At 39.7% G+C, this 25,125-nt stretch overlaps 4 protein-coding genes across 6 annotated transcripts in view; 2 read left to right on the top strand and 2 right to left on the bottom strand.

Annotated features, from left to right (window-relative positions):
• Window positions 1-158: 158 nt before the first annotated feature.
• mrps7 (mitochondrial ribosomal protein S7) lies at window positions 159-2,967 on the top strand. Its single transcript, XM_029437271.1, has 5 exons — window positions 159-255; window positions 1,238-1,429; window positions 1,521-1,584; window positions 1,679-1,846; window positions 2,586-2,967. The coding sequence occupies exons 1-5, from the start codon at window positions 212-214 to the stop codon at window positions 2,805-2,807; spliced, it is 690 nt and encodes a 229-aa protein (XP_029293131.1). The 5' UTR covers window positions 159-211; the 3' UTR covers window positions 2,808-2,967.
• A 93-nt stretch (window positions 2,968-3,060) lies between these two features.
• On the bottom strand, window positions 3,061-8,433 carry mif4gdb (MIF4G domain containing b). Of its 3 annotated transcripts, XM_029437275.1 has the most exons (7): window positions 7,508-8,433; window positions 7,013-7,049; window positions 6,655-6,774; window positions 6,418-6,527; window positions 5,999-6,154; window positions 5,478-5,570; window positions 3,061-5,112 (listed from the first exon to the last, which is right to left on the bottom strand). In XM_029437275.1, exons 3-7 carry the CDS (start codon window positions 6,731-6,733, stop codon window positions 4,885-4,887), a joined length of 666 nt encoding a protein of 221 aa, XP_029293135.1. In that variant the 5' UTR covers window positions 6,734-6,774; window positions 7,013-7,049; window positions 7,508-8,433; the 3' UTR covers window positions 3,061-4,884. The 3 variants fall into 3 exon arrangements, with proteins under 3 accessions (XP_029293135.1, XP_029293133.1, XP_029293132.1); XM_029437273.1 differs by lacking the exon at window positions 7,013-7,049; XM_029437272.1 differs by lacking the exon at window positions 7,013-7,049 and having other exon boundaries at window positions 7,538-8,433.
• Window positions 8,434-9,005: 572 nt separating this feature from the next.
• On the top strand, window positions 9,006-13,051 carry slc25a19 (solute carrier family 25 member 19). The gene is made up of 7 exons (XM_029437959.1): window positions 9,006-9,165; window positions 9,946-10,107; window positions 10,399-10,554; window positions 10,636-10,806; window positions 11,239-11,419; window positions 11,519-11,649; window positions 12,224-13,051. Exons 2-7 carry the CDS (start codon window positions 9,976-9,978, stop codon window positions 12,437-12,439), a joined length of 987 nt encoding a protein of 328 aa, XP_029293819.1. The 5' UTR covers window positions 9,006-9,165; window positions 9,946-9,975; the 3' UTR covers window positions 12,440-13,051.
• Window positions 13,052-13,888: 837 nt separating this feature from the next.
• Window positions 13,889-25,125, bottom strand: part of pitpnc1a (phosphatidylinositol transfer protein cytoplasmic 1a) — a 44,191-nt gene continuing 32,954 nt past the window's right edge. The window contains exons 5-9 of the mRNA XM_029437712.1: window positions 21,783-21,854; window positions 20,072-20,167; window positions 17,901-18,056; window positions 17,264-17,327; window positions 13,889-15,188 (exon numbers count right to left, since the gene is read on the bottom strand). Of these exons, the coding sequence (XP_029293572.1) occupies window positions 14,878-15,188; window positions 17,264-17,327; window positions 17,901-18,056; window positions 20,072-20,167; window positions 21,783-21,854 (699 nt within the window). The 3' untranslated portion in view covers window positions 13,889-14,877. The remainder of the gene's footprint in view (window positions 15,189-17,263; window positions 17,328-17,900; window positions 18,057-20,071; window positions 20,168-21,782; window positions 21,855-25,125) is intronic.

The raw sequence follows: 25,125 nt of genomic DNA, 5'->3' as shown, positions 1-25,125 counted from the left end.
AGAGTCTAAAATTATTGATTATAATTATTTTGCGAAAATAGTCAAATAGAAAACACAGTATCTACCATTGTAGAATACATATTTTACCATGGCATTTAATTAAAAAAAAATCTGCCGCATAAAACAGTGATTTTGAATTCAGCTTTTTGTTTTGTCAGGCATCTTCAGGAGGTACTGACCCGGGGTCCTAACACTCACTCACATTTTCAAGATGGCTGCCTCCATCTCAGGATTATTAAAACCTTGGACACCAAGGTAATTATTATTTTATAAAGACGTAAACAATTTGCATGTGGTGTTAGCTGTCTAGTTAATTGTACTGTGCTATACGAGCATTTTGTTCTGCATTTCAGAATCTAAACAATAATGTAAATAACGTGGTTAAGCGAACTGGCTCTGTTACATATCTGTCGACACAAATGTGAGCTATTATCTTCATTGTTGATCCGCTATTGTCATTTCTGTACAGCTTTTTTTTATCAGTCAATTAATAATTGACTCTTTAAAAAGTGTCCTAAAATAATGATGTATTCCTCTTCATGCAATAACAGAACAGAGCAAAATGTCTCAATGGGTCTGCAATTATTTTCATCATCGATTGATCCGTAGATTATTTGTTCCTTTATTTAATCGTTTAATCTATAACATGTTATAAAACAGCAAAATACCGAGTGGTAATCTTCAAATTGTAATTGTATTTACAAAGATATAAAATTGAGAAAAGCAGCCGATCTTCATTAACAATTTACCAACTAATTATCTGTTGCTCAACTAATAATCTCAGAAGTTGGATCTAAAAGTCAAAATGATATCTATTAGGGCTGCAACTAACGTTATTCTTTTTCAATTGGTGTCCAGAATAGTTCTCAATCACTGAATGTATTAATTGGTTTCTAAACATGTCAGAAAATAGTAAAAAATGCCCATCGAAAGTCAAGTATTCAAATTGCCTGTTATGTCCGACAGCAACAGTCCAAATATGAAAGAAATGTAATTTACTATGAATAAACACAAGCAAATTCTCAATTTGGCAGCAAGTGAATGTTCGGCACTTTATGATCACTACAGAATTGTTGCTTATTAATTATCTGTAGATTGACTAATCGCTAATTTTTTTCAGCATTCATTCAGACAAGTGCTGATTTTGAAATGGATCTCCTGTCCTCACACACACACGCACATAACTCTGTAAGTAATTTGTGAAATGTTGCTATTTCATGTGTCCTTTGTTTTTCAGAGTGTTCTTGGTGAGGTGGAGCAGATACAACCCTTACTATCTTGAGCCAGAGGTCAGTAAGGAGGCCTACAGCCACACAGAGACGGAGCTGAGTGCTGAGGAGAAGGAGCAGCGGGAGATCAAAAAGCTCCAACCCATCAAGGCAGCACGCAATTCAGTCACCAGCTCTGTTTTCGACGATCCCGTCATCAGGTACAACAATCAGACAGGTGTCGCATGAGTCAGTCAAAGCTGTGCATCTGAGAGTTCATGTCAGGTCATCATTTTTCTGTTTGCTTTTCAGTAAATTCATCAACATGTTAATGACGGATGGAAAAAAGATTGTGGCCAGAGAGATCGTAACACTGGTAAGAAAGCAAACACAGTCTCCAAGTGGAGCTCAAAGATTGGTTGTTGGTCTCATAGCATACGATTTACCACAATTTCTCTCTCTGCCACCAGACCCTGGAGACCATAAAGAGGAAACAGGTGGGGAAATACCACAAAGCTCCAGAAGGGAAGAAGGAAGAGATAGAGTGTAACCCCTACGCCATTTTTCACCAGGCTCTGGAGAACTGTAAGCCTATCGTTGGGCTGACCAGCGTTCAGAAAGGTGGAAAGTACTACCAGGTGAGTGAAGAGGCCGATCATCATTTGTATTTTCATAAAAACACTTGGGTGGGGGGTTGATGATGATGATGATGATGATGATGATGATCTGCTCTCCTGGAAAGACCATATTAAATCTTTCTGCAAAATTACAAAAACAAATAATGTATTTTTCTCTGCCATCTTTTGGGGCTAGTAGACACAATCTTATTGTTTTACTTCTGTGATTATAAGTTTTACAGTATTGTAATAATACATGGTACAAGTATTTGTCCACCGCTTTAGAAAACTGCTCCACCAAATAAAATAATCTGACCAAAGGTTGTAGGTCAAACCCTTGAGATACTGACTTATCCTGGCCGACCCCAAATATCCTCCGTCCTGTACAGCGAATATGAATTATCCAAGATACAGTTCCACAAGTTAACAAGGTTAGACTGAAGCACTCCTTTGTGCACCAGTCAATCCTAAAATTAATTGTGGAGCTTAATCCCAGATCGAGTAGATGATTATTATTTTTAGTTGATTAACAGAAAAATAACCAGTTTGTTGATTTAATTGTTAAAAGTAATATTTCATGCAAAAATGTCAACATGTTTTCAGACTAAATGATAATTATAATAATAACTAATGAATAATTCAGACTTGATCTAAGTGTTATCGTCATCATCAATCTTCTTTTGAGTTTGTAATCAATAGTTCTTCAGAAACAGTTGTTGATTTGGCGCCAACAAAGTTGAATTATATTCTTTTTGTTTAGGTGCCGGTCCCGCTTTCGTCCAACCGGCGTCGCCACATCGCCATGAAATGGATGATCACAGAGTGCAGGGACAACAGAGACAAACAAATCCGCATGTATGAAAAACTTTCCCAGGAACTACTGTCAGCCTATGGGAACGACGGCAACGTCATCAAGAAGAAGGTGGAACTGCACAAGATGGCCGAATCCAACAGAGCCTACGCTCACTACCGCTGGTTTTAGAACGAAACCCTTCTGGACTGAAATGTAAATGTTTTTTTTCGGATTGACAGACGTGTGGAAGATTCAATGACACATTTTGTTGATTTTATAAATAGTGAACTCTGTGAGTATCCTTTATTGGAAGGACTACGCCGTGAAATATTAAAAAGGGTAACATGGACTACTGTCACTTTTTGTATTGAGAAGTTGCATCGTGTTCAAAGTGCAGTCGTGCTCAGCTGTTCTGTTAACTAACAAACACAATAAAAAGGAAAAACTTCAAAAGATTTATTAGAACAAATACATTTGCATTAAATGTACAACCCAACCATAAAAATGGAATAATGTAAAAATGTTACAATAGCGTAGTAAAATATGGCAGATATTGCAGTCAGTTCTGTGTCCTGTCATTACGGGACTAGTTACTAAAGTTTCACATCATTAAACTGTTTGTTTGATCAACTTGGTCTGAACGTGGTGGGAAATATAATACAAAATGTCTTAAATCCTGACCATAACTGGGCTTTTAAATTATTTAACAGGAAATGTAGTCTGCCGATCTCTTAATTAAGCTTTTAGCTATTTACATATAATTACAGGTGCAGCTTTAACCACATGAATGACATGTGCCACCTTTGCTTGTGCGTCTGAATCCAAGGCACAGCTTTGGTTAGACTGTAAAGCCGTCACTGAGTATCAACAAAGGCAACAACAGACTACAATGTAAAACTGAGCTACATGCTGCCGTGTAGCCAGCGCTGGTGGTGCTGAATTCAGAGGAAAAATACTTTATGCTCATAACTGATACTGAACTTATTCCTCCAGCAGTGGTGGAAGGTAACTGAGCACATTTAGTACATAAGTACAATCTTAAAGGACATATTGACTACAATACATGTATTTAATAACTTTAGTTAGTTATTTAGCAGATTCAGATTAATAATATAAAATATGATCAATAAATAAATTGTGTTTGATTAGGATAAAACTTGATTGATCACAGCGGGGAAATTCACGAGCTACCCAGCAGAGTAATTAAAAGGAGCCCTGCCTTCACCAGCTGCAACACTTAAAGTGATATACACATTAATGCATCAATGATTAAAATCAAATCGTATAATATGGATGATTTTGAAATGGGTCATTCTGCATTACGAGTGCTTTTACTTCACTGTGGTATTGCTACTTTTGTTTTTCTTCCAGAGATTGATCCGAGTACTTCTGCCACCACTGTCCTGCAGAACCTCAACTACAAATTAAAAGCTTCGGCTTTGTCAAGAAGTATTGGAAGCTGCTCTTGTTGTATTGGCACGAGTTGTTTAACATCTGAAACGTTTGATTCCAGAAATGTATTGAATATCTGATTGATTTATCTATAGAGACAGTTTAAACTAACCAATATCTTGGTCTTTTACATGTAAGTTGAGCTGCAACAAAAGAAAGGAAGGTCCCCGATTTAAGACTTAACGCTTCATCTGAGGAAACGACCTCACGACATGTAACGTAACAGGAATCCCACAGGACAAACTCCTCTGAACGGCATTTCAAACCTTTTGTCAAATGTAAATTCTACGCTAAAATATTCAACTTAATTATTAAAATATAGATTTTTCAATTGAATTTGGTCACAACAACAAAGCAAAGACCAAAAGCAGCTTGCATTGGGAATGTCAAGTCTTTGGATTTGGTAAAAAAACAAGTTGGACTTTCTCAAAACAGGAATGCTCAATCAATAAAAAATCAAATAAAAAAAATAGCTTCAGCTGTGATCAAACTTGAAAACAAAGTGTACCTGAATGTGGCTAAACCTCGTTATTTTAAATTCAACACTCTGAACTATTGCACATTCCACATCCACGGCACCATGTCTCGGAAATATTATCAAACGCAGGGAACAATCCAGCAAAATCAAAACGTCTTTTTACAGTTTGTTGAATCTTACCAAAACCTTCCAGTTTTCCTGGAAGATGTCGCTGTCCTTCATGAATCTGCTGGTTTTATAATCAGTGTTGACTAAAGAGCGGTATCCAAGGTGCTTGAACGTTTGCTAACGCACCTGCAAAAACAGCTGCTCAGCACCCTTGTCCTCACAGCGACCCTAGTCAGCGACTTCACTGTAGTAGTACTTGTGGGCGGTGCCGCTGAGCACCCAGCCTCCAGCCCTGAACTCCAGGATCTCCAGCAGCAGCAGACGGGCCATGGAGGTAAGGCCCTCCTGGAGCAGGAAGCCGTCCCGCAGCAGGAAGAACAGCTCGTCCATCCGCGGGCCGTTCACTTTCTCCAGCTGCTCTCCGATGCGATGCAGCTGCAGCACCAGGCAGTCCACCTGCAGAGCGAGAGGTCAGCGACTTGGATGAAAATAAAGCCCTTGTGAAGTATGAATTATTCAAATCCAAGTATCATTTTGTCATATGGATTAACATTTTAATTTGTCTGACCGTGAAACGAGAGTTTATAAAGACAGAGGGTATCGTTAACTGTACAGATTGTAAAGCCTATATGATTAACTTAACCCCTTTTCCTGGGACCCAAGGTAATGGCCTAAGAAATCAGAACTGCTCCTAAATACCTACGGGGAAAATGTCTGATATCTATCAATATCAGTACTGTTCTTTTAAAAAGAACACAAAACATGTTTTTTTTTATACCAAATAAACATCCAAACTAATATCCCATCACATTCTTCCTCACCTCCTCCTCATTCATGAGAGCATCTGGTTGGGCCAGCCTGATCAGGCAGTCAAACACAGGATGGACCAGAGCCACCATCGGCATGTTGTTCACCTAAATGTCAAAGACAAACAGAGAGTGTTTACAGCCGCTGTTATCAAAGTTAAACACTTTCATTAAGAAGGTAACTTTGTTGAGTTCGTGACAATAACTTCCCTTTCACACAAATGAAAAATGAGCACCGACTGTCACCATGAAAGAGTCGACCTGTGCAAAATGCCAATGCCTGTGAAAGTGACGTGGGGACAAACCTTCCAGGCTCACCACTGACTTATTAAACACTTTTATTACCGCGTCGTACAAGCAAGTGTAACACAAGTAGTCAAATATACCACACATGATAGCAGAAAGAAAAGCCATGTTACAGATGCTTTGATGCAGACGAATGTAACAATGCCGCTCTATATTGATGATTAAGACAATATGATAACATGATGAAGTTTGACGTTCCTTAACGGGGAAAAAAAAACCCTGCAACTTACTTTAAGGTAGTCGAAGACGTTACAGATGAACGTGACTAAGCACACCCACTCCTGCAGCGAGCGGCCCCTCGTCTCCTCGCGGCTCTTGAACTCCTGCTGGAGGCGGTTCAACAAGCTCCTCCTGAACACATTTCCGTTGTTCTGCTTGGCCTCGGCCTGCACGAGGTGACCGAGAGAAGACAGATAGAAGATGAAGTATGGAAGAAAAAAGAAAAAGTCAGGAAACATAGCGGTGTAGGTAAGCTGGCTTAAGAGCCTCCTGTTGCTCCAGTGTCAACTACCAGTTAGGCATTGATAAAGTAAGAGGATTAAGAATCAATCAGATGTTTAAGCCCTGCTCTGGTTTCTTAAATCCCTCTGTCTCAATGGTGCTCAGTGTCTTTGTCAAACTAACGAGGACAAAAAAAGACAGTATGGACCTGCACGATGGTGTAGCAGATGCGTCCAGCCTCTTTGCTGAACACCTGGTCCTTTAAAGACTGATCCACAAGGATATCGGATACCTTCTCCAGGTTCACTGAACTTGGATCTGAAATAAACAAAAAGATAGTTTGAGAGGTTTATCACTCGCACACTTGATGCTTGCCGAGTGCTTTTATCGTTTAAGATTTTTGCAACTTTTACCTGATGCAGTAATAAGACAGTAACATGCTAACCTTTCAAAGCTGTTTTCAGCAGCATCTGTGTGTCCAGGTCAAATGACTGGATCTTGTAGTCATCAGAAGTGTTTTCCATTATAGATGGTAGCACCCAAATTACACCTGAGAGCTGTCACGCTGTAAAGATCAGACAAAACTTCTAGTTTATTTTTTTACTGCATTTTAGAGTGATCAAAAAATATATCTGGTGTTTTCAAAAGAAATGCAAGCTTTTCACACACACATTGAGGTTCTGCTCCACAACATACATTACAGACAGAGACCGCAGAACAAGTTGCGTGACAACAATAAACGCAAAATTCCTGTACTGTCATCAAACTGTCTGCTGCCCGCAGCGCATTCACTGAGGGATTACCTGGACACTCAGGTCACCCAACAGGTCACCCAATACCCTAAATCAACAGATTTAAAACAATCACAAAGTATTCTATTACATAGTGAAGTAGTAACACCATAATTTAACCACATGCCATTCACAAGTAACTTACGCTAACGTTACATCCAAGTTAACGTTAGCTAAAATCCAATTTGAGTAAGGTAATTTAGGTTTATCGATGGGTTAAGGAGAGCAAATGCAGCGTTAACAGTTTTGTTGCTTGTTGTAAAGACCCTTATAGGCAAATAGCGTTAACTAATATTGATTGAAATAGCTTGTGTGCTTCTGCTCAATTGCAGAAACCTAACGTTAGCGTTTTATGTTAAGACGAGTTAGCGTCAAGTTTTATACGTTACCTAACCTACATTTACGTTACAACCGGCCGCCAAAAGAAAGAAAAGGGTTAACGTTAACTACATATCAAGTTGACAGAAAAGCCAGATCAGTTCTCGAAAACAATATGGGAAAAATTACCTAAAATGTACACAATTCTTTGCATCTAACCTGGTCATACCACTTGGGTAGATGTAAGCAGGCGTTACTCGACGTAGACTTTCAAAGCTGAGGTGTAACGGCAAGATAAGTCCCTGCCTCTTCTTCTTCTTCTTCTTGTTCTCTCGGTTTATTGACAGTTCTCAAACAACTTTAAGGTGCATACCGCCACCTACTGTACAAGAGTATGTAGCATCATGTCGTTTGACCATTTTACCCATGGATGTGAAATCCATGATTTAACCTTTTTTAAATTCTTCTCACCAACTTTGCGTCACTTAAGAAAGTAAATAGTGCCTTCCTGGTAGCTCTTACCCCCTCTCCCTCCATTTAGCTTTTCTCTTTCTATTCCATGCATGGTGCAAGGTAATACGACATGTTCCACATTCACTTTAACTCCACAGTTCTCACACTTTTCACTGTTCCTTTTCCCCAGTACATACATAGTGCCATTTAATCCTGTGTAATCCAATCTGAGTCTAGTTATGATGATTTCCTCCCTTCTGTTTCTTTCTTTATAGTTCTTTGTTAGGACGGACTGTTGTATTTTGTGGTACCCCCTTCCTTTCTGGTATTCCTTCCACTTTTTCTACCATATTTCCATTCCTTTCTTGTTAATCAATGCTTTTCTTTCCACTTTTCCAAGTGGAACTGGTAATGCTATTTCCTTTTGCAATGCACCTTGTAACCCCCTCACGTGCTGGCACCCAGCAAAACCGTACATCTACACCACCTTTGTGAAGTCTTAGCAACTATTCTTAAAATCAATGAGTAGGTCGCTTCTGGCAGTTATTGTTGGCTGTATGATTCCCAAGATGAAAATTGCATCTGTGCATTTCACCACCCTACCAAAAATAACAAAACCACGGAAGAAACGTGGGCGATTTACGTCTCTATCGACCGTAACGTCCCTATTCATCCATGGTCACAACGCGTATTTACGCTCCTGCATAATTTTAAACTTTTATTCTGAAAATGTTCACCGGAAATGCCATTATACCTGCCTTGAAGCTAATGAGATGAGGTAATCGTGAGTTCACGGGTTTATCATCACGAGTGATAAAGAACGTAACTACACAACGTCGATTTTGGGAGTTTTATTTTGAAAGTGTACACAGAAAGATTTAATCATTGATCACGTTGTAGGCCTACAGATCAATATATATATCATTTTGATCCTATTGAAAAGTGATATTTTTTAATACCTTGTATTCGTACATGAAACAGCAATAACAAACAACAACAAAAAAGAAAATATAAAACAAAAAGTACTTAGTACCAGTCTGTCTGCAAAATGTTTGGTGTGAACACAACCAAAATAGATGACATACATCTTATGGCACCTGTTGACAAAATGAGCAACGTAATTTTGATATTATTGTTTAACTAGGTACGAGGAATAAAAAACGATGATGCTCGTGGTGGTTTATGTTATGACAGGCCTGTCTTGTTAAAGTGAGGCACTGATTCATCTTGTAGCGATATTTCTGCTTTGAAAGGTGGAGTCCCTTTTATGTGATCCGGAAGTAATGCTAGTAGTTTGTGGCGTGAAGTAGAAACCTCTACATCGCTGTTGGACAGTAAGTGTCGGGTTCAGCGCTGTAGCTGTAGTTGCATTTATGAAGGACTTTTACTATAAGGTAAGTGTCTGTCTGCTTGTCTCACTTTGTGCATCGGTGCAAAGCTAACAGCTGCTCTGTTGTTGTTAGCTTCGCTTAGCTAGCCACAAGGTCCCACTGCATGTCCTCTGCATGCTGTCACTTTACCTGGTCCTCCTTGCGTTTCATGCGTGTTGTTTGGATTCATATTTATATTATGTTATAGTCATGACAATTGGATTTTCTCTAGATCTAATTTTGTTAAGCAATGCTTTAAGGTTGACAACAGTATTTTAAAAAGTGCATCGAGGAAGATGTGCCACAGACTCGTAAGCAAACATGTGCATGAATGAAGTATACTATTGGGTTTTGCGTATAGCTTTTGGGCTTGACACCACAAATAAATACAAGCCAGATCCAGGATACTGCTTCTAACAAAAAGTGCAATAATCAAGCAAACAAAAGCTTAAAATAATGCAGATCATCCTTTCCACACCTTCATGTCTACAGCAAAATATATAAGTTATATATAAATATATAATATATCAGTAATAGACCTTTAATTAAGTAAAATGTAAAAATGCAGCACTTTCACTTGTAATGGAGTACTTTCACGCTGTGGTTTTCCTGCTGAATATTTTTGAATCTGCCAACCTCGTAGCTAGAAGGAGAATAGCAGCTCTCAGCTGTGAAACTAAATATATTTGGCTTGTGGATAAGCAATATATAACATGGGTCTGTGCCATGATTATGTTTAATATGTCCATTATTTTTGTTGACAAGATATTAAAACGCATATGTTTCATAATTTTCTATCCGCAGTGTTAACAGGAATCTGACATCAGTGGAGACATGGTGGGTTATGACCCCGGGGCTCAGGGTGCAGCCCTCTCCCCAGAGGAGGCAGCTCTGTCTGGGTCAGCTGCGGGGATGGTCACCCGGGCCCTCATCAGCCCCTTGGACGTGCTTAAAATCCGATTTCAGGTAATGATGTGTCTGAGTATGTTACCATGTACAACCAGGTACTGATGGAAGAAAGCTCAGTGAGGATTCATGCTGATTTTGAATCAAAGCAAAAATACATTGCACCAAAATGATTTTTCAAAAAGTACACAAAGTAAAAAGTTAAATTTACTGCACATGTATCATCACTCGTTGGTTTTTGGCTTGACGTGTGACGCTCAGAGGGTAACACAGTCACATTTCAGCAGTCGTAGAAATGTAATATTTGCTGTTTGCATCCTGTATGTTTATCAGTATTTATTTCCCCCGCAGCTGCAGATTGAGCGTGTGTCTTCAAAGAGGCCCGAGGGGAAGTACCAAGGATTATTTCAGGCAGCCCGGTGCATTTATTCAGAGGAGGGACTCTCTGCTTTCTGGAAGGGCCACGTCCCCGCACAGCTCCTCTCCATCTGCTTCGGGGCTGTCCAGGTAGAGTCTGGGAACTTTTCCAAACAATTTCCTGTATTTACGACATTTACTTAATTGTGTGCATGTGCTTTTTTTTTGCAGTTTGCCAGTTTTGAGTTTCTGACGGAGGTGGTCCACAAGTCGACGCTGTATGACAGCCAGACAGCAGGAGTTCACTTCATGTGTGGCGGTGTGTCGGCCTGCTCTGCCACAGTGGTCTGCCAGCCTCTGGACATACTGCGGACACGCTTTGCAGCTCAGGGAGAAACTAGGGTAGGACGTCCCACTGCTGATGTACATGAAGCTGTCAGAAAGTTTTTGATAGTGGGTTAATATGTAACTATTTAAATGTATTTATTGTTTATTGTTGCCTATAGTTTCCTTTCCTTTTGTTTTATTCCACAAGCATTTTGTTGTGTTTTAACAGTATACTGAAAAGCAGCAGAACTAAGCAGACTTTAATATCTCATTATTTATTTTAATGGTACTTAAGTCGTTATCACAATATTCATTTATGTTCAATTGGTTAATCTATTAATGTTCTGCTTCTTATCTAGATCCCGTTAAAGAAATAAATAATATCATAAGGAACTATTGTTATTTACTTCTGGGGGCTACTGACAATAAGGATAAAGTTTGCTCACTTTGGTATTTAACCTGTGAACCCTGCAGAAACCCTGTATTATAATTCATCTGTCTTCTCAGGTGTACAGGAACCTGCGTCATGCTGTGTCTACAATGTGGCGCTCGGAGGGAGTGCTGACATTTTACCGCGGCCTGTCTCCAACTCTACTGGCGGTGTTTCCTTACGCAGGGCTGCAGTTCTTCTTCTACAATGTCTTTAAGAAACTGTTGACTCCGCCACCCAAATCTGGAAACGCCGGAGGTCAGTGGAGATCACGGCATTTATTGCACCACATTAAGCACACGCATGAAGTGTTCACAGCTTGAACAGCTTGTTTTACTTTGTATGTCTCCCTCCAAGGGCTCCTGGGAAGCCTGCTCTGTGGCAGTGGAGCTGGAATGATCAGCAAAACAATCACATACCCCTTTGACCTCTTCAAGAAGAGACTGCAGGTGGGCGGCTTTGAGGCCGCCAGAGCTCACTTTGGTCAGGTAAGATTCTACAACATATTTTGATGTAGGGTTATTGTCGTAAAGTGAAAATGAGCAGTGAAAAATATTGTAGTAAACTAAAGAAAAGCAAAAATGAACATGAGTTCATTTGAATTCTTTTTTTTTTTTTTTTGCTATAATATATCTCTACAGAACTTCAGAAGGAGACCGCATGAATTTCCGTCATCTCCTGTGACATCGAACCACAGAAACTAAACAGACGTTACAGGAGATGGCGCTGTGTCGCAATTGCTTCACAATTAATCCCCATTGTTTTTTACATGCAAGCTAGTCTTGTAGAATTAAATAACAAGAGCGCGATTAATCTGCGTTAATGTTTTTGTCTTGTTATTTCTTCTGTGATTAATTAAAATAAATTAACGCGCTAATTCGACAGCCCTAATATATTTAGCTACATACCTCTGAGACGTTATACCTAGCCTTAACAAAACACAAAGTTGAACTACTGTGAAACTAAATCTTAATATATAAAAACTAAAATGAAACCTTTCTGAAAAGCTTAAATTATTTTGGGTCTAATGTGTAAGTATTGTCTCCTGTTTGTCATGTGCAGGTGCGGCGGTATAGAGGCCTGGTGGACTGCATGGCTCAAATAGCCAAAGAGGAGGGCGTCCGAGGCTTCTTCAAAGGCCTCTCACCCAGCCTTGTGAAGGCTGCGCTGTCAACAGGCTTCATCTTCTTTTGGTATGAAGTTTTCCTCAATGCCATGCGTAACCTCAAGGAGAGACGACGAACAAATGGCTTCACCAAAGACCTTGAGGGAAGATAGTGAAGAGAAAAATGGCACAATCACGCACATCACAAACACTCAAGCCGCCCTCTTCACTTGCACTTAACACATTTATTAACTGTGTCGATGTTCGGTGGGGGTTTATATTGCGTTTACGTAGAAGGATGGGAAAACATGACCTCTTTTTTTGTGCTGTCGTTACATCTTGTGTTTTACAAGCATTAACATTTTTTTTGTAAATGCAGTTTAATATGTTGGTGGTTTATACGGGGTTTGGATTCTTTATTTTTAAAAGATAAATGTTATTAAAACATTAAAACAAACTGAACTTTGCACATTTTAAGCTGATTTTCATAATTTTGCCATTGTTGACTCACATTTCTAGAAAATGTGAGTCATTAAACTGGAGCGGACTATTCAGTGACATTTGATTTGATAGTGTGGTCGTATGTGTTGAGACAAAAACATGAACTCTGTAATATTTATTCGATTATGTCCTGTGGTGGGCAGAACGGCTTCCTGTGGACCGTTTGGCTGCTAATCAAGAGTTTAGAGTTAGTTTGTCATGCTGAGTTAAACTCTTTAAAGTTGTTGTCTGTCCAACACTTTCAGGTCTATATTTTCTTTTATATAAAAGTTATTATGAAAAAATGTGTGGTCTTTGTGGTTTGTTGACAAGAATGATTGTTTGTGAATCCCGGACATCAGCCAAAGGATTAATGTGTTTTAAAAGTGTTACCTTTGCAAGTGCTTTGGCATACATTACATTACTGACTAAGTGACACAACTTCGACTTGAGTCAGAACCGACGTGAGTAACCCTAACCCTTTTTTATATGGCGGTAGCATTACATTTGCAAAAGTACATTATGACTTAACTTGCACATGTTTACCTTGAACTAGAGATGAAATGTATTTCTAAAGTTTTTTCTTCTCTTTTTTAACAATTGTCATTCTATTAATGAAAGCAAATAAAGAATTTAAGTCAGATAAATGTGGCTTTAATGTTAGAGTTACTGTAATGTATTTTGATTATAGCATTTATTTAGGGCTGGGTATATCTCGATATTGATATTGCAACAACATTGTAGGGTTGACTATTGGGGCTTTCACAAAATATGAGATGCACAATGAGAGTTTTGATAAATAATCATCAGTAATGAGTAAGTGGGAAAATGTAAATAATAGAACAGCTAAAACAGTCTGGTCTGACTTCACTTTACTGTAATGCAGCCTTTGAAACCAGGATAAAACGCTCATGCCTTATTACGATATCCAAAATTCTATACGATAACCATATAATATCAATATAAAGCCCAGCCCTATTCACGATCGGTAAATGGGGTAAAATAGAACAGCTTGTCTATTAGATCTGGTTAATGAGTTTATTTGTGTTGAGTGGTTATGTTTAATTCCATTCAAATAAATGGTATTAAAAAAGACTCCTCACACAATTATGGATATAACAGAATTGGATTTTAATTAAATTTACTGAATACAAAACTCATCAACAGTATGACAAAAAAAAAAAAGAATACAGTTGAAAAGAATAAATCAGCAAAGCAACATGCAAACCACAGACCAGTCTGTTAAAACACAGCATCAAGTGTGAGACCGAGATGACGGAGATAAAAGAGAACATTTAATATTTAAAAGCAGCCTCTGCAGTTTAAATCATGCGGTTACATAATTCATTTACAGACCTCACTTTAATAAACACCTAAAGATGATAGAGAGTCACGTTCCTAAAACACACGAGCAATTTCATAGCAGCATCATCACTGGATATATATTACTATTTTTTAAGTACTGACATTTTACCGGTTAAATAATGTTCATACAGTATATACAAGAATACACAATCACCTTACACCTGACTGTGAAAACCATAATACTCAACTGATACAGTGGCCAACAAGAATCTGTCGAAAAAGTCCCAACCACATAAACAGATACGTCAAACCACAACCTCCAGTTAACAAAGCCAGAGACTCAGATGCTGAAAGAAGAACAAATAAACAAATTATGTACATGTAAAGTTGATGTGCGGTGACGGAATATTAACATATCTTGTCAACACAGGCGAGAATCTGTGGGATAAAACATTTTCAGGAATGTACGCTACACTCAATCTGACTAATACTGTCTGATGCATGGTGCTGGCTTTTCTGAGGAGGAGAGAAGAATGAGGAGCCTCCAGCTGCTTTTGTTGCTCTCAGTGGGACGTACTATACCTTTACACCTCGCAGGACTTTTTGCTATGGAGATCAGGCTGCCTGTCTGTACCTGTAAAGGCAGTCTGAAAGCGGTTGGCTTTTGCTGTAACACCGGCGGGTCTGCTGAGGGGGCTGGGATCACCAGGACAGTGAAAACTCTCCTTCACTTCAGCTGGCTGAGGGGGCATTGTGGGATGTGCTGGGTAGGCATCCTCCACTGATCCACGGGTCGAGGGCGCTCACCAGTGGCGCAGCCTGGCTCTCATTCTGGCTGCGGACTGGAGTTCCAGGAGAAGAAGTTCGGCAGCTTGAAGAGTGAATCCCTGCGGCCCGGATCCGGCAGGGTCAAGGTCTCAGGAGCCGACTTCTTCCTGGGACGCTCCTTTGGCACCGACAGGAACTCTGGGGCTTCTGTGGAGAGGGGAGTGGTCGGGGCGCTGTTAGGGCCGCTGCGGGTGCAGGATGGCAGGGGGGTCTCTGAGATGGAGATGGCAGGAGGGAAAGTGCCAATCTTCAGGTTGGTGGCTTCTTGTGTGGCGCGCTCGTACTCTCTGACTTCCTCCATGGTCATGTCTGTTGGGACGGAGGCATTACATGCTTAGAAAGAGTTCATGATAATAAAGAATAATATGCTTCATAATTTTACAATTATATTTTAGCAGAAGAAGATTTTTACAGACAGAATATTGTTGCGTCAATGCTGATTTCCATTTATATGAACACATGAATAACTAAGATAAGGCAGTCTGGGAACATTGATTTCTACTTTTATCTTCCTTATCTTCCTAAACCTCTCCTGTTTCCCCGTCCCCCACCCTTCTCTCACTCATCAACCCACTTAATACAATTAAACTGTGTCTAAGATTAGGCTCAGAAACTTCTATGTGCAAGGTGTGATATGAGGGGTTTTCCAAATTGTATTATATGGAGGGAGTTTTCCCTTTGAGACATATCTTATCCTTGCCAAATGTAATGTATAATTTGATAGTAGGAACCATTAATCAGAAGTCAGTGAAACATTATCCAATGTCTTGTGATTTACATAGAAATAGTCAATTGCTCAGGAAATTAAATGGACGTTGGCTATAGTGAAGTACACTTAAACAGTTCAATAATTGTTGTATCAATTCCATGCCAAGTAATAAGAAAAGCTGGGAAAGAGGATATTGTTTGAGATAGAAATATGACCATATGATGATATGACACAACTTAGCTTAGTGTGGATGTCCTACTGTAGAACAGTGATTCCCAACCAGCAGTACTTGTATTCATGATATTTGTGTTGTGCTGAGCCAACAATGCACCGCAACGTGCTTGAGAAATAGTTAGCAAACAAGCAGAGTGGTTAAAATAGTTTGCTAAAAGTAATGCTAATGAATAAATAATGTGGGAATAGAAAGCAATAAGTATTTGATAAATGCATCTGCAGCAAGTTGTTGTAGAACAAATGCAAACTTGACCAAAGCAACCAAACATTGACTTGCTTGCTTTAAGTTAAGTTAAGTTTTCTAATCAAAGAAACATTTAAGAAGACCAGTATAGTCTTTTGAAATATTTGTGCTAAACCACTTGAAAGCACCATTGCAGTGACGATTAGCTTTACAGTATCTGCTACACACTCAGTCAGCGTTTACAGTGATCCTTCTCACATCTCTGTTAAAACCTACATAAACCTAGAAGCTTCATAGCATCAAACTGTTGTGAGTATAAAGATCAGAGAAGGTTCCTACTGTGCGCTTCAAAACCAACACCCATCAAATGAACACGGAGATAATAATCCAAACTTTTACGAGAGGTTGCCTGTAGCACACTGGTTAAAAAGCAAATTAAATAATAATGGCTCAGAGGAGGCGTGAAATAAATCATCAGATAGTGGAGATGAAAAGAAGGCACGCAGTTGAAAACTTTAAAAATAATAATAAAATAAAAGCCATTTATTCAGCCTCATTTATTGTGAAGATGCTTCACTGTTATGAAATACAAAAGAAAGCAACACTACCAAAAACAACATGTACAGATTCAGCTATGAATTGTGTCCAACAGCCCAAATGTAATTATAAAAATGTTAGCTTGAAGCAACAGGTGAAGAAAACCCTGGATTTGAACATAAATGTGTTTTGGTATTTTGGTTCTTTATCTTTGTTGTATTTGTCTTTGTAGGATTAAATGCTATAGAACAGCACACAACGTTGTAGAGTCCTCTATTCATTCAGAGATTGCCATCATTATTATTGTTTAAAGCCATACACAAGTGAATAGTGTGCACTTTGTACAGTATACAACAGTGTGGTAGCTAAAACCTATTCTGTATTGTATAAACATTTGAACGATAGTGATTTTAAGCATACTCAAAGATGCCTTACAATCTAAAGATGGACATAATAGATCCTTAAAAGACATGTTCTCATTCGCTGTATCCATTTTATAATACTGTCTATGAGATATACTTTGAATTTCAGTCATAGAGATTGGGCTAAAACGGCAAGTACACTTTATTCCACTTGTTGGTATACTGATTTACGCTCCACTGACACCCTGCCTATACATCTATTTGTCTGCAGTGGTCACATTATCAGACAGCAATCTTGAAACGAGTCACACAAAACGAACCCATGTTTCAAGAGCACTGCCATCTCTAACAAACTTACCAATCCACTCATCCACCCAGGCAAACGCCTGCCTGTGTCCTAAAAGCAGGACATCTCGAATCACCTGAGCAGAATTATAAAAAAAAGAGAAGAAGAGGAAGTGTAAAAGAGGAGCGAGAACACAGAGGAAGAAAGGGAAAGAGGGAAAGAAGCAGGGCGGGAGATGAAGGAGAGAGGATGTGAATCAGAATGAGTCAACTCTGAAGGCCGTTAAGGTTTTAAAACATCTTTCAATTCTAAATGTTTCCGTTCAACCCTGGAGGGATGTGATTAATATAAGTCCCTCCCGGTGTTACCATGTGAGTAATGGCCCTGTCTGTGTGTGTGCACATGTGTGTGAGAACACAAGGACTTATGCTGTAAAGGGCTATAGGCCAAATGGATTTGGGAAATAGGAGATATGAAGTTTAAACTGTGCAGCCAAGGTAAAGGGCGGTGGCACAAGGTAATCTGTAGGATGTGAATACGGCAGATATTGTAGAAGCAATGGAACATCTTATTTGGTTCATGGTCCACTGGTCGTGTGCCACATGTTTTGAGAGAAGCAAAGGAAACGCCTAAGGCACTAACATCGATGTGGGAGTAAAAGGAAAAAGTAAGGGTATTTCTGAGAGGAAATAAAAAATGTTATCCCGACCTTGTGCACAAACTGCTCCACACGTGTTTGCAGGCCCCAGACCTCAAACTTCACCGTGACCAGTTTGTAGGAGCACATAATGGGCTCTTGGTTGTTGATCCATCCTTCCTTCAGGAGGCCTCGGTTAGTCTTCTTTGACTTAAAATACCGCAGGTCCTGCAAGGTCATGAGACACCAGTTAATAATTCTTCCTCAGGGAAACAAATATCTTCTGTTATTATTTCTGTTAAGATCTGCAAAAAGGGAAGAACAAAAGTACTGTTCAACCCATACAAGCCGTTCGACCTTATTAAAATGTTTTCCCCTCATTCCGTCTCTCTCTCTCAAACGCACACACACACACACACTCACACGCACACGCACACACGCACACACACACATTTCCTCTTCCCTGTCTTAAGGACAGGATCACCTGCATTCATTACGAGCCTCATGCAGAGTTCAGCCAGGCTGCACGGAGGGACTCCCTAATCACAAGCTTCACATGCATTAATCACGGCTCCCTATGGAGTAATTATGCTGTATTGCTCATGTCATGTGTCTGACTGTGACAGAACGTGTACGGGGGTGATACACAACTCTCTCCATCCCTGCTGGGAAAACACTTGCAGTGCAGGTGGAAGAGGCCTGTTGCAATTGTCTGCGCATAAAACGTGTCATAAAGTGGCCGACAACGAGGGACAATATGAGAAATGTTATTGAGAGCTGGTTCCTTTTAAAATGTTTTTATAAAATACCATGTCAACTTATATTTTAACTTCACAGCTTCCAGATGTGTTGAATCATTTTCTTTGGAATGAATATGCTGGTGTTAAATCTTTAATAATAGGTATTTAATTGCCAACGCCTGCTTTGCTGTGATTGTTGTGAGTATGAATGTAAACAACTTGAATCATGAATCCAATTATGAAGCTACATCAGCTTAGCAGCAGCTGGTTCGTTTAGCACAGCATAAAGTCTAGAATCAGGGGAAACAACCAGCAGGTTGTGTTTTGTTTTTTTTCCGGGGGATAATAAGCCCAGCGCAGTAACTTCCTGGTGTCTCTGCTGGTTGCTTGGCAACCTTACAGAGACGACAAAGCTTCAGAAAATGAGGGCCAAGAAATAGTCTGGCACCCGACCACTGTTAAAACCAGAACATGTTTTTACATTTCACTTTTTGTAAGGATTAAACAAACAAGATATAACATGTTAGAGGTTCTGGTTTGTCACCTAGTCAGGCTAGCTGTTTCCACCTGTTACCAGTGTTTGTGCTAAGCTAAGCTAAGCAGCTGCTTTATAAAGTTTCTTTTTCTTCCTCTTCTTATTTATATAGATTTTGCCTGTACATAGTTTGAAGTATGTCTGTGACCATTGTGTTTTATTTGAACAAGAAAGCTCTGTTGTGATGTATGTGTCCAACACGTAAAGCAAAAAACAACAGCACGCATGCTATTAGTGCGTTGATGAGTTCGAGGTGTCTGACTTCATCCATGAATGAAATTGGTCTCTGTGATGCATTGTGGGGTGTGATTCTCATTTATCTGAAACCCATCAGTCTTTAAAATCAAACGATATTTACATCAACCATGTGACATCCACTTTTAGCTCTGGACAGTGTCTCTGCGATATTTCTAGCTCTGAGAGAAGAAGAGCATAAAGCTCAGTGGGAGGTGTGTATGCGCGTGTAAGTAGAGGTGTCAATAATAAAACACCATGACCCCTCTTGACTATTAATAGCTCAGCTTTTTATGACCATTGCACGTTTATAGGCGGACCACACACACACACACACACACACACACACACACACACACACACACACACACACACACACACACACACACACACACACACACACACACACACACACACACAAATGTCAAATCACCACAGCTAATGTCCATCACCTCCCCCTCACATAACCATGCATCACTCTGAGGAGGCAGATGGCCGGTGGTCAGAAATGAGCCGGTGCTGCTGGAGAAAGATAACACTCTCTTGTGTGTATCTGCTCACGTGCCATCCCTTCTCCTCATTTATCATGTGTTAACTTCTCTGCTCCCTCTCCTTTTCATCCTTCCTTCCTCTATCTCTGCCATGAGTGCATGTTTTCATTTGCTCTGTGCTACTCTACACTCATACAAACATAAACACGTGTGTCCTGAGGTCTGTGACTTGTCTCCCCTCACCTCTGAATCCTTGTAGTGGCGCTCGGGGATCTCATCATAGACGATGTCCACGGAACAAACCTCTGTTTCCCCGTCTCTGGGCTCACTGCTAAAGATCTGAGGATCAAGGGAGGAAGTCAAAGTGTGAGGAGGAGGACAGATACAGCTATAATGCACTTTAGAGGCTTTACGGGTTGACAAATGTAGTGGGATTGGGCAATGTGATTTCCCCTGTCACTTGGTAAGGCAGTGATGGGGCAGCTTCACACACCTAGTACTTACAGAAGGGGAAAGAAATAATGAAATATTTCAAAGGAAATCAGAGGTACAAAAGGGGTTAGTGGTTTGAAAAACATAATATGCTGTTAGCACAGATGATACAATGTCCTTGCCTTTACCCTCAGACAATACACTTAACAAACTGTGAGGACTAATGTGACTCACTCCGTGTGGTCAGTGATTTCTTCCTGCGTCTGACTCACGCAGGAACTGCAAAACAGTGTCGGCCATTCATCGGCTCCTTTCAGAACAATTTCACCTCTCCTGCGTCACAGAGAGTTGATTGTACTTTATACTTACGTTAAACTTCTATACAGGTGTAGCAGAATAAAGAAAGGGCAGCGAGAGGGATGAAAAGGTTATTGAAAGTGACGAGGGAGGAGAATGGAAGAAGACAAATTAAAGACCGTACAAGTGGTGAAGGCGGCGGAGGGGAAGTGTAAACTTGAGAGTGGACGGAGCAAACACTTCTATTTAACTCTTCTGCCCTCGCTTCTCAAACACCCCCGGTTGTTACGATCAGCTTCAAATGTGAAATTATGACCTGATGGTCTGTGAATCCATCATACTGGGTTTGCAACTCCCACGAGCCACCACTAAGGGGAGCAGCGGCTTTTGTTTTCAGCTACAGCACGGATCGAGGCAGTATTGCGTAACCTTCAGACTTGCACCTACTCCCAGCAAAGTGTTAAGTGGTACTGAGGGAGAGGTGGGTATCAAGCTAAGTACTTCTAGCAGTAATGAAAGACTCAACAACATTTAGCTATTATTACCATTAGTATTAGATTTATATATATGCCTTTGTGCTGTACCTACGTGCTTTGGCAATAATGTTTCAATAGTTTCAAGCTAATAAAGATAATTATATTGAGATGAACTGATTAAATGGTTTTGTGATTGTGTGATTGTGATGTAGTTATAGCAACAGGGCAGGCGGTGGATTGTTAGTGATTTCTTTAAGTTTTTGCTTTTGATGTTTTGCCCTAACTGCAGCTAGTTGCCATAACGTCATGATTTTAGACATTGTAAGATATAAGCTGCGTGTAAGTGAAAAAGAGAACTGTGTCACTTGTGTCAATGAAGGAAACAAATATGTGCAAAAATAATTATGGTACCCAAAGACTTGATGTGTAAAACCTCTGCAGGATTGAGAGCATAGTAAAATCCTCTAAATTATGAGCAAAACTCAGAATTAAAGGGTGGCACAATGATGCAGTAGAATTCACCAGTTCTGATTTGGAGACTTTGAAGCAAGAAGGTCAGTGAAAATATGGGCAATAAAATAGACAAACAGTTGTGCAACGGGGGACTATCAAAAAGTACAAGAAAGAATATTCAGGTAAACACTTAATAACAAATCTGTTGAAAAGCCATTTTAAGATCCCTATTTTTCTTTGTCAGATCTACCCACACAATCCGCTCCCAACCACACGACACTCTGAGCTCTACTCACATTATCATTGCTCCCTTTGTTGTCCTCGTACTTGGTCTCTATGTGGATGGAAAACTTGGGCAGGAAGGAGCACTGGAGTGGATAGAAAATACAAAACGGTGAAGAATTTATATGAACAGTGATCAAGTTGTCAGATGATAAATACATAGCTTAGGTTTGGATCACATCACACATATTTCTGTTGACTTATTCACAGGATGAGATGTGTGTCTCTACGTCTGTGTCATATCACCCAAACCAGATGAGCAATAATGATTATTCTCTCGTTTTGTGAATTTGCTGCTCCATATTGACGGCCGTTCATCAGCTCTGAAACACAGCAGTTTGATCAGAATCAAACCCGAAAAAGAATGGTGGAATTCTGGTTACATAAGCTGTTGATGTACAAGCTGCTGTGTGTGTGTGTGTGTGTGTGTGTGTGTGTGTGTGTGTGTGTGTGTGTGTGTGTGTGTGTGTGTGTGCCACAGCAGGACAAAGACAGCAGGAGGGATGAGGAAAGAATGAGCTACAGGGCTGGATGCTGGGAGCCCATGGTGAAAGCTTAGGTGTGTGCTTGTGTGTGTGTGTGTGTGTGTGTGTGTGTGTGCGTGTGTGTGTGTGTGTGTGTGTGTGTGTGTGTGTGTGTGTGTGTGTGTGTCCGTAAGACAGAGAGAGAGAGAGTGGGGGGGCATTCTTCTTATGGTAATTGTTGTGCACAGTGCAGTAAGTCGGTGCTGCCGAGTCTTACTGGCCTTGTGACTCTTATTGGCGGAGACAACAAGAAAAGTGTGTGCGCATTTGTGTGTTTGTGTGTGAAAGAGACTGAAGGCACAGGATACACACTCATTCTGGAAAACATATTGTCAATCATAGAAGACTGAATTTGCTTTTATTTGACATCAGGTTGTGTCTTTGTTATTAATTTCTTCATCGTATTAGTATAGTAACGTATGCAACCACACACTTCATGCAGTGTGTGTAGAGCCCGAGATGTGCTTTTTGCACACTTACTTACAAAAGTTCTGTTTTCTGTGAAGCACATGTCCATAATGCATTATAAACATACTTTAATTAATTATAATCTGTTTATAACACTGTATAATTATAGTTATAAGCACTGATAAAAGCCTTTTTATAATGATTTATGAGGTCAAGCATCACAATACTTCCAAACTGCTGGTCACTTACTGACTCTTTGCAAGCCAATCGCCATAACATATGATTATACTGCATACACTATATGCATTATAAAAAGATTACAATGTATTAAAACTATGGGATTTATAATACACTATGATCTTTTCAAAAAAGAAACGTCAGTGAGTGACCAGCAAGTATGAAGTATTATGATACTTGACCTTATAAGTCATTATAAAATGCTTTATAATGTGTTATGACTATTTTTATAAAGCATTATCAATACTTAGGAGTACTTATAACTTTAATTATACAGTACTATATGTGCAAATAATGTGCATTTGGTCATAAATCAAAGTATTAGATTTGATCTGATGATGGTGCTAGTTGAAAAGTCAGATTATAACCAAGATGATTACAATTCACCCTGAGGGCGACATGAACACCTGTACAAAATGAATGATAATCAATCAAATAGTTATGAAGATATTTTTCTGAAAGCCCCAAATGTCAACTATGTTGGGAGCGGGAAGACAGAAGAAAGTATAACATGACTTTGTGACATGATTGCTTATTTTGAAGAACAAATCTATTGCCAATGCCACTATCAATCATTATCCTCATCAACACCCACCTTAGGCAAATCATAAAAACACATTTCCATGGCCATTAGGCAGCGTGACTTCACAAGCATCATCAACGCAGAGTATGAATACTTGTTTAACTAGTGGACCTCAGTTTTGTTGACGGCACTTGTCTAAATTGAAATGGAGGACTTTGAAGCCTCTTTTTATTGTCACACATGTACACAGCAAATATACATTCTGCATTTAACCCATCCTAGTATTAGGAGCAGTGGGCAGCTGTATCCAGCAGTGTGGGGGTCCGGTGCCTTGCTCAAGGTCCACATGTACTTGGTTTGTTCTGGGACATGAACTGGCGACCCTCCGGTTCCCTACAGACTGAGCTACTGCTGCCCCATGAGGATTGCTGCTCTGAGAATACTGTGAGCAGCTTTGTACACCTACAGCATATCTTTCCAGGAAAGTGATGCTCATTTTCAGCAAGTTCTTAAGGTTATGTCAGAAAAAGTTACTCTTTCACTTTCAAATCACCATTACCTTCCTCAAACATCCGGATGCTCCATGTATTTGTACAGTGTTAGGGGAAAAGATCAGCCTACTGTTGATTGTATTCGTGCTTCATTGATGTTTTCTAGCTGCCTTAAACATAAGGTGGGCTGGCTAATGTTCCTCTAATCTCCCAGAGCAAATCATTAGTGCTTTTTCTCGGCAACAGTCAATTAAACAGATATACCGCTGAGAGCTTTGGGATTACATTTCTTTTAAAGGAAAATGATCTTGATTGGTTTATATTGAAATGCAGCTCGGTGCAGCAGGGATACAGGTGTTAGACCAAAGGTGAAGAAAGATCTGCGCCTGAAGGTCTTACAGGTCGATTTCACATGCCAACCTTCATATACGGTTCGGAGTTAGTCAATTAAACAATTTAATTTCAGATACAAGTGGCTGAAATTAATTATTTTGTCTTGTTGTTTGTTTGTTTACCCTTACGGACATGGTGAGGAGCTATCAAGAAGGAGCTTTGAGTGGAAATGGGGCAACCTTGCATTAAAAAAGAAGAAGAATAGAGTTTATTAGAATTCTGATCAGGATTCATCCTGGACTCCTCCCTGTTATTCCAGGCATATCCAACAGAGAGGTGACCCCAGGGTAGACCCACAACCCACTGGAGGTATTAACACTTGGCCTGGGAACACATTGAGATTCAGTGGAAGATTAATGAATAGGTGATGTTGATTATTATTGTGTCTTGGGTACCCTTTATATATGCAGAAAAATGCAAAGTTAGGAGAAAAAAATAATAAATAAATAAAGCAATCTGTTTGGATTTAATCGAGTTTTCCAGATCACAATTTTTGACTCATATGAAATTACACGTGTTTCAAAGATGGGATGGTTGTAGTTGAATGTCACTGCATGGAAAAAGCTCAAATCTGAAACGAGATGTTGTTACTGTTTGGATTAGACGTCATTTGCTGTGGGCAAAATCTGATAAAATAAAGGTCAGAATAATGTCACAAACACATAAACAGGTCTCTCTCTCTCTCTCTCTCTCTCTCTCTCTCTCTCTCTCTCTCTCTCTCTCTCTCTCTCTCTCTCTTAGTCATGCACGCAAATACAAACACACAGACAAACACACACAC

Source organism: Cottoperca gobio, chromosome 8 (genome assembly GCF_900634415.1).
Source record: "Cottoperca gobio chromosome 8, fCotGob3.1, whole genome shotgun sequence".
NCBI classification, from domain to species: domain Eukaryota; kingdom Metazoa; phylum Chordata; class Actinopteri; order Perciformes; family Bovichtidae; genus Cottoperca; species Cottoperca gobio.
The sequence above is the reverse complement of the archived record's forward strand: the minus strand, read 5'-3'. Positions and strand labels throughout refer to the sequence as shown.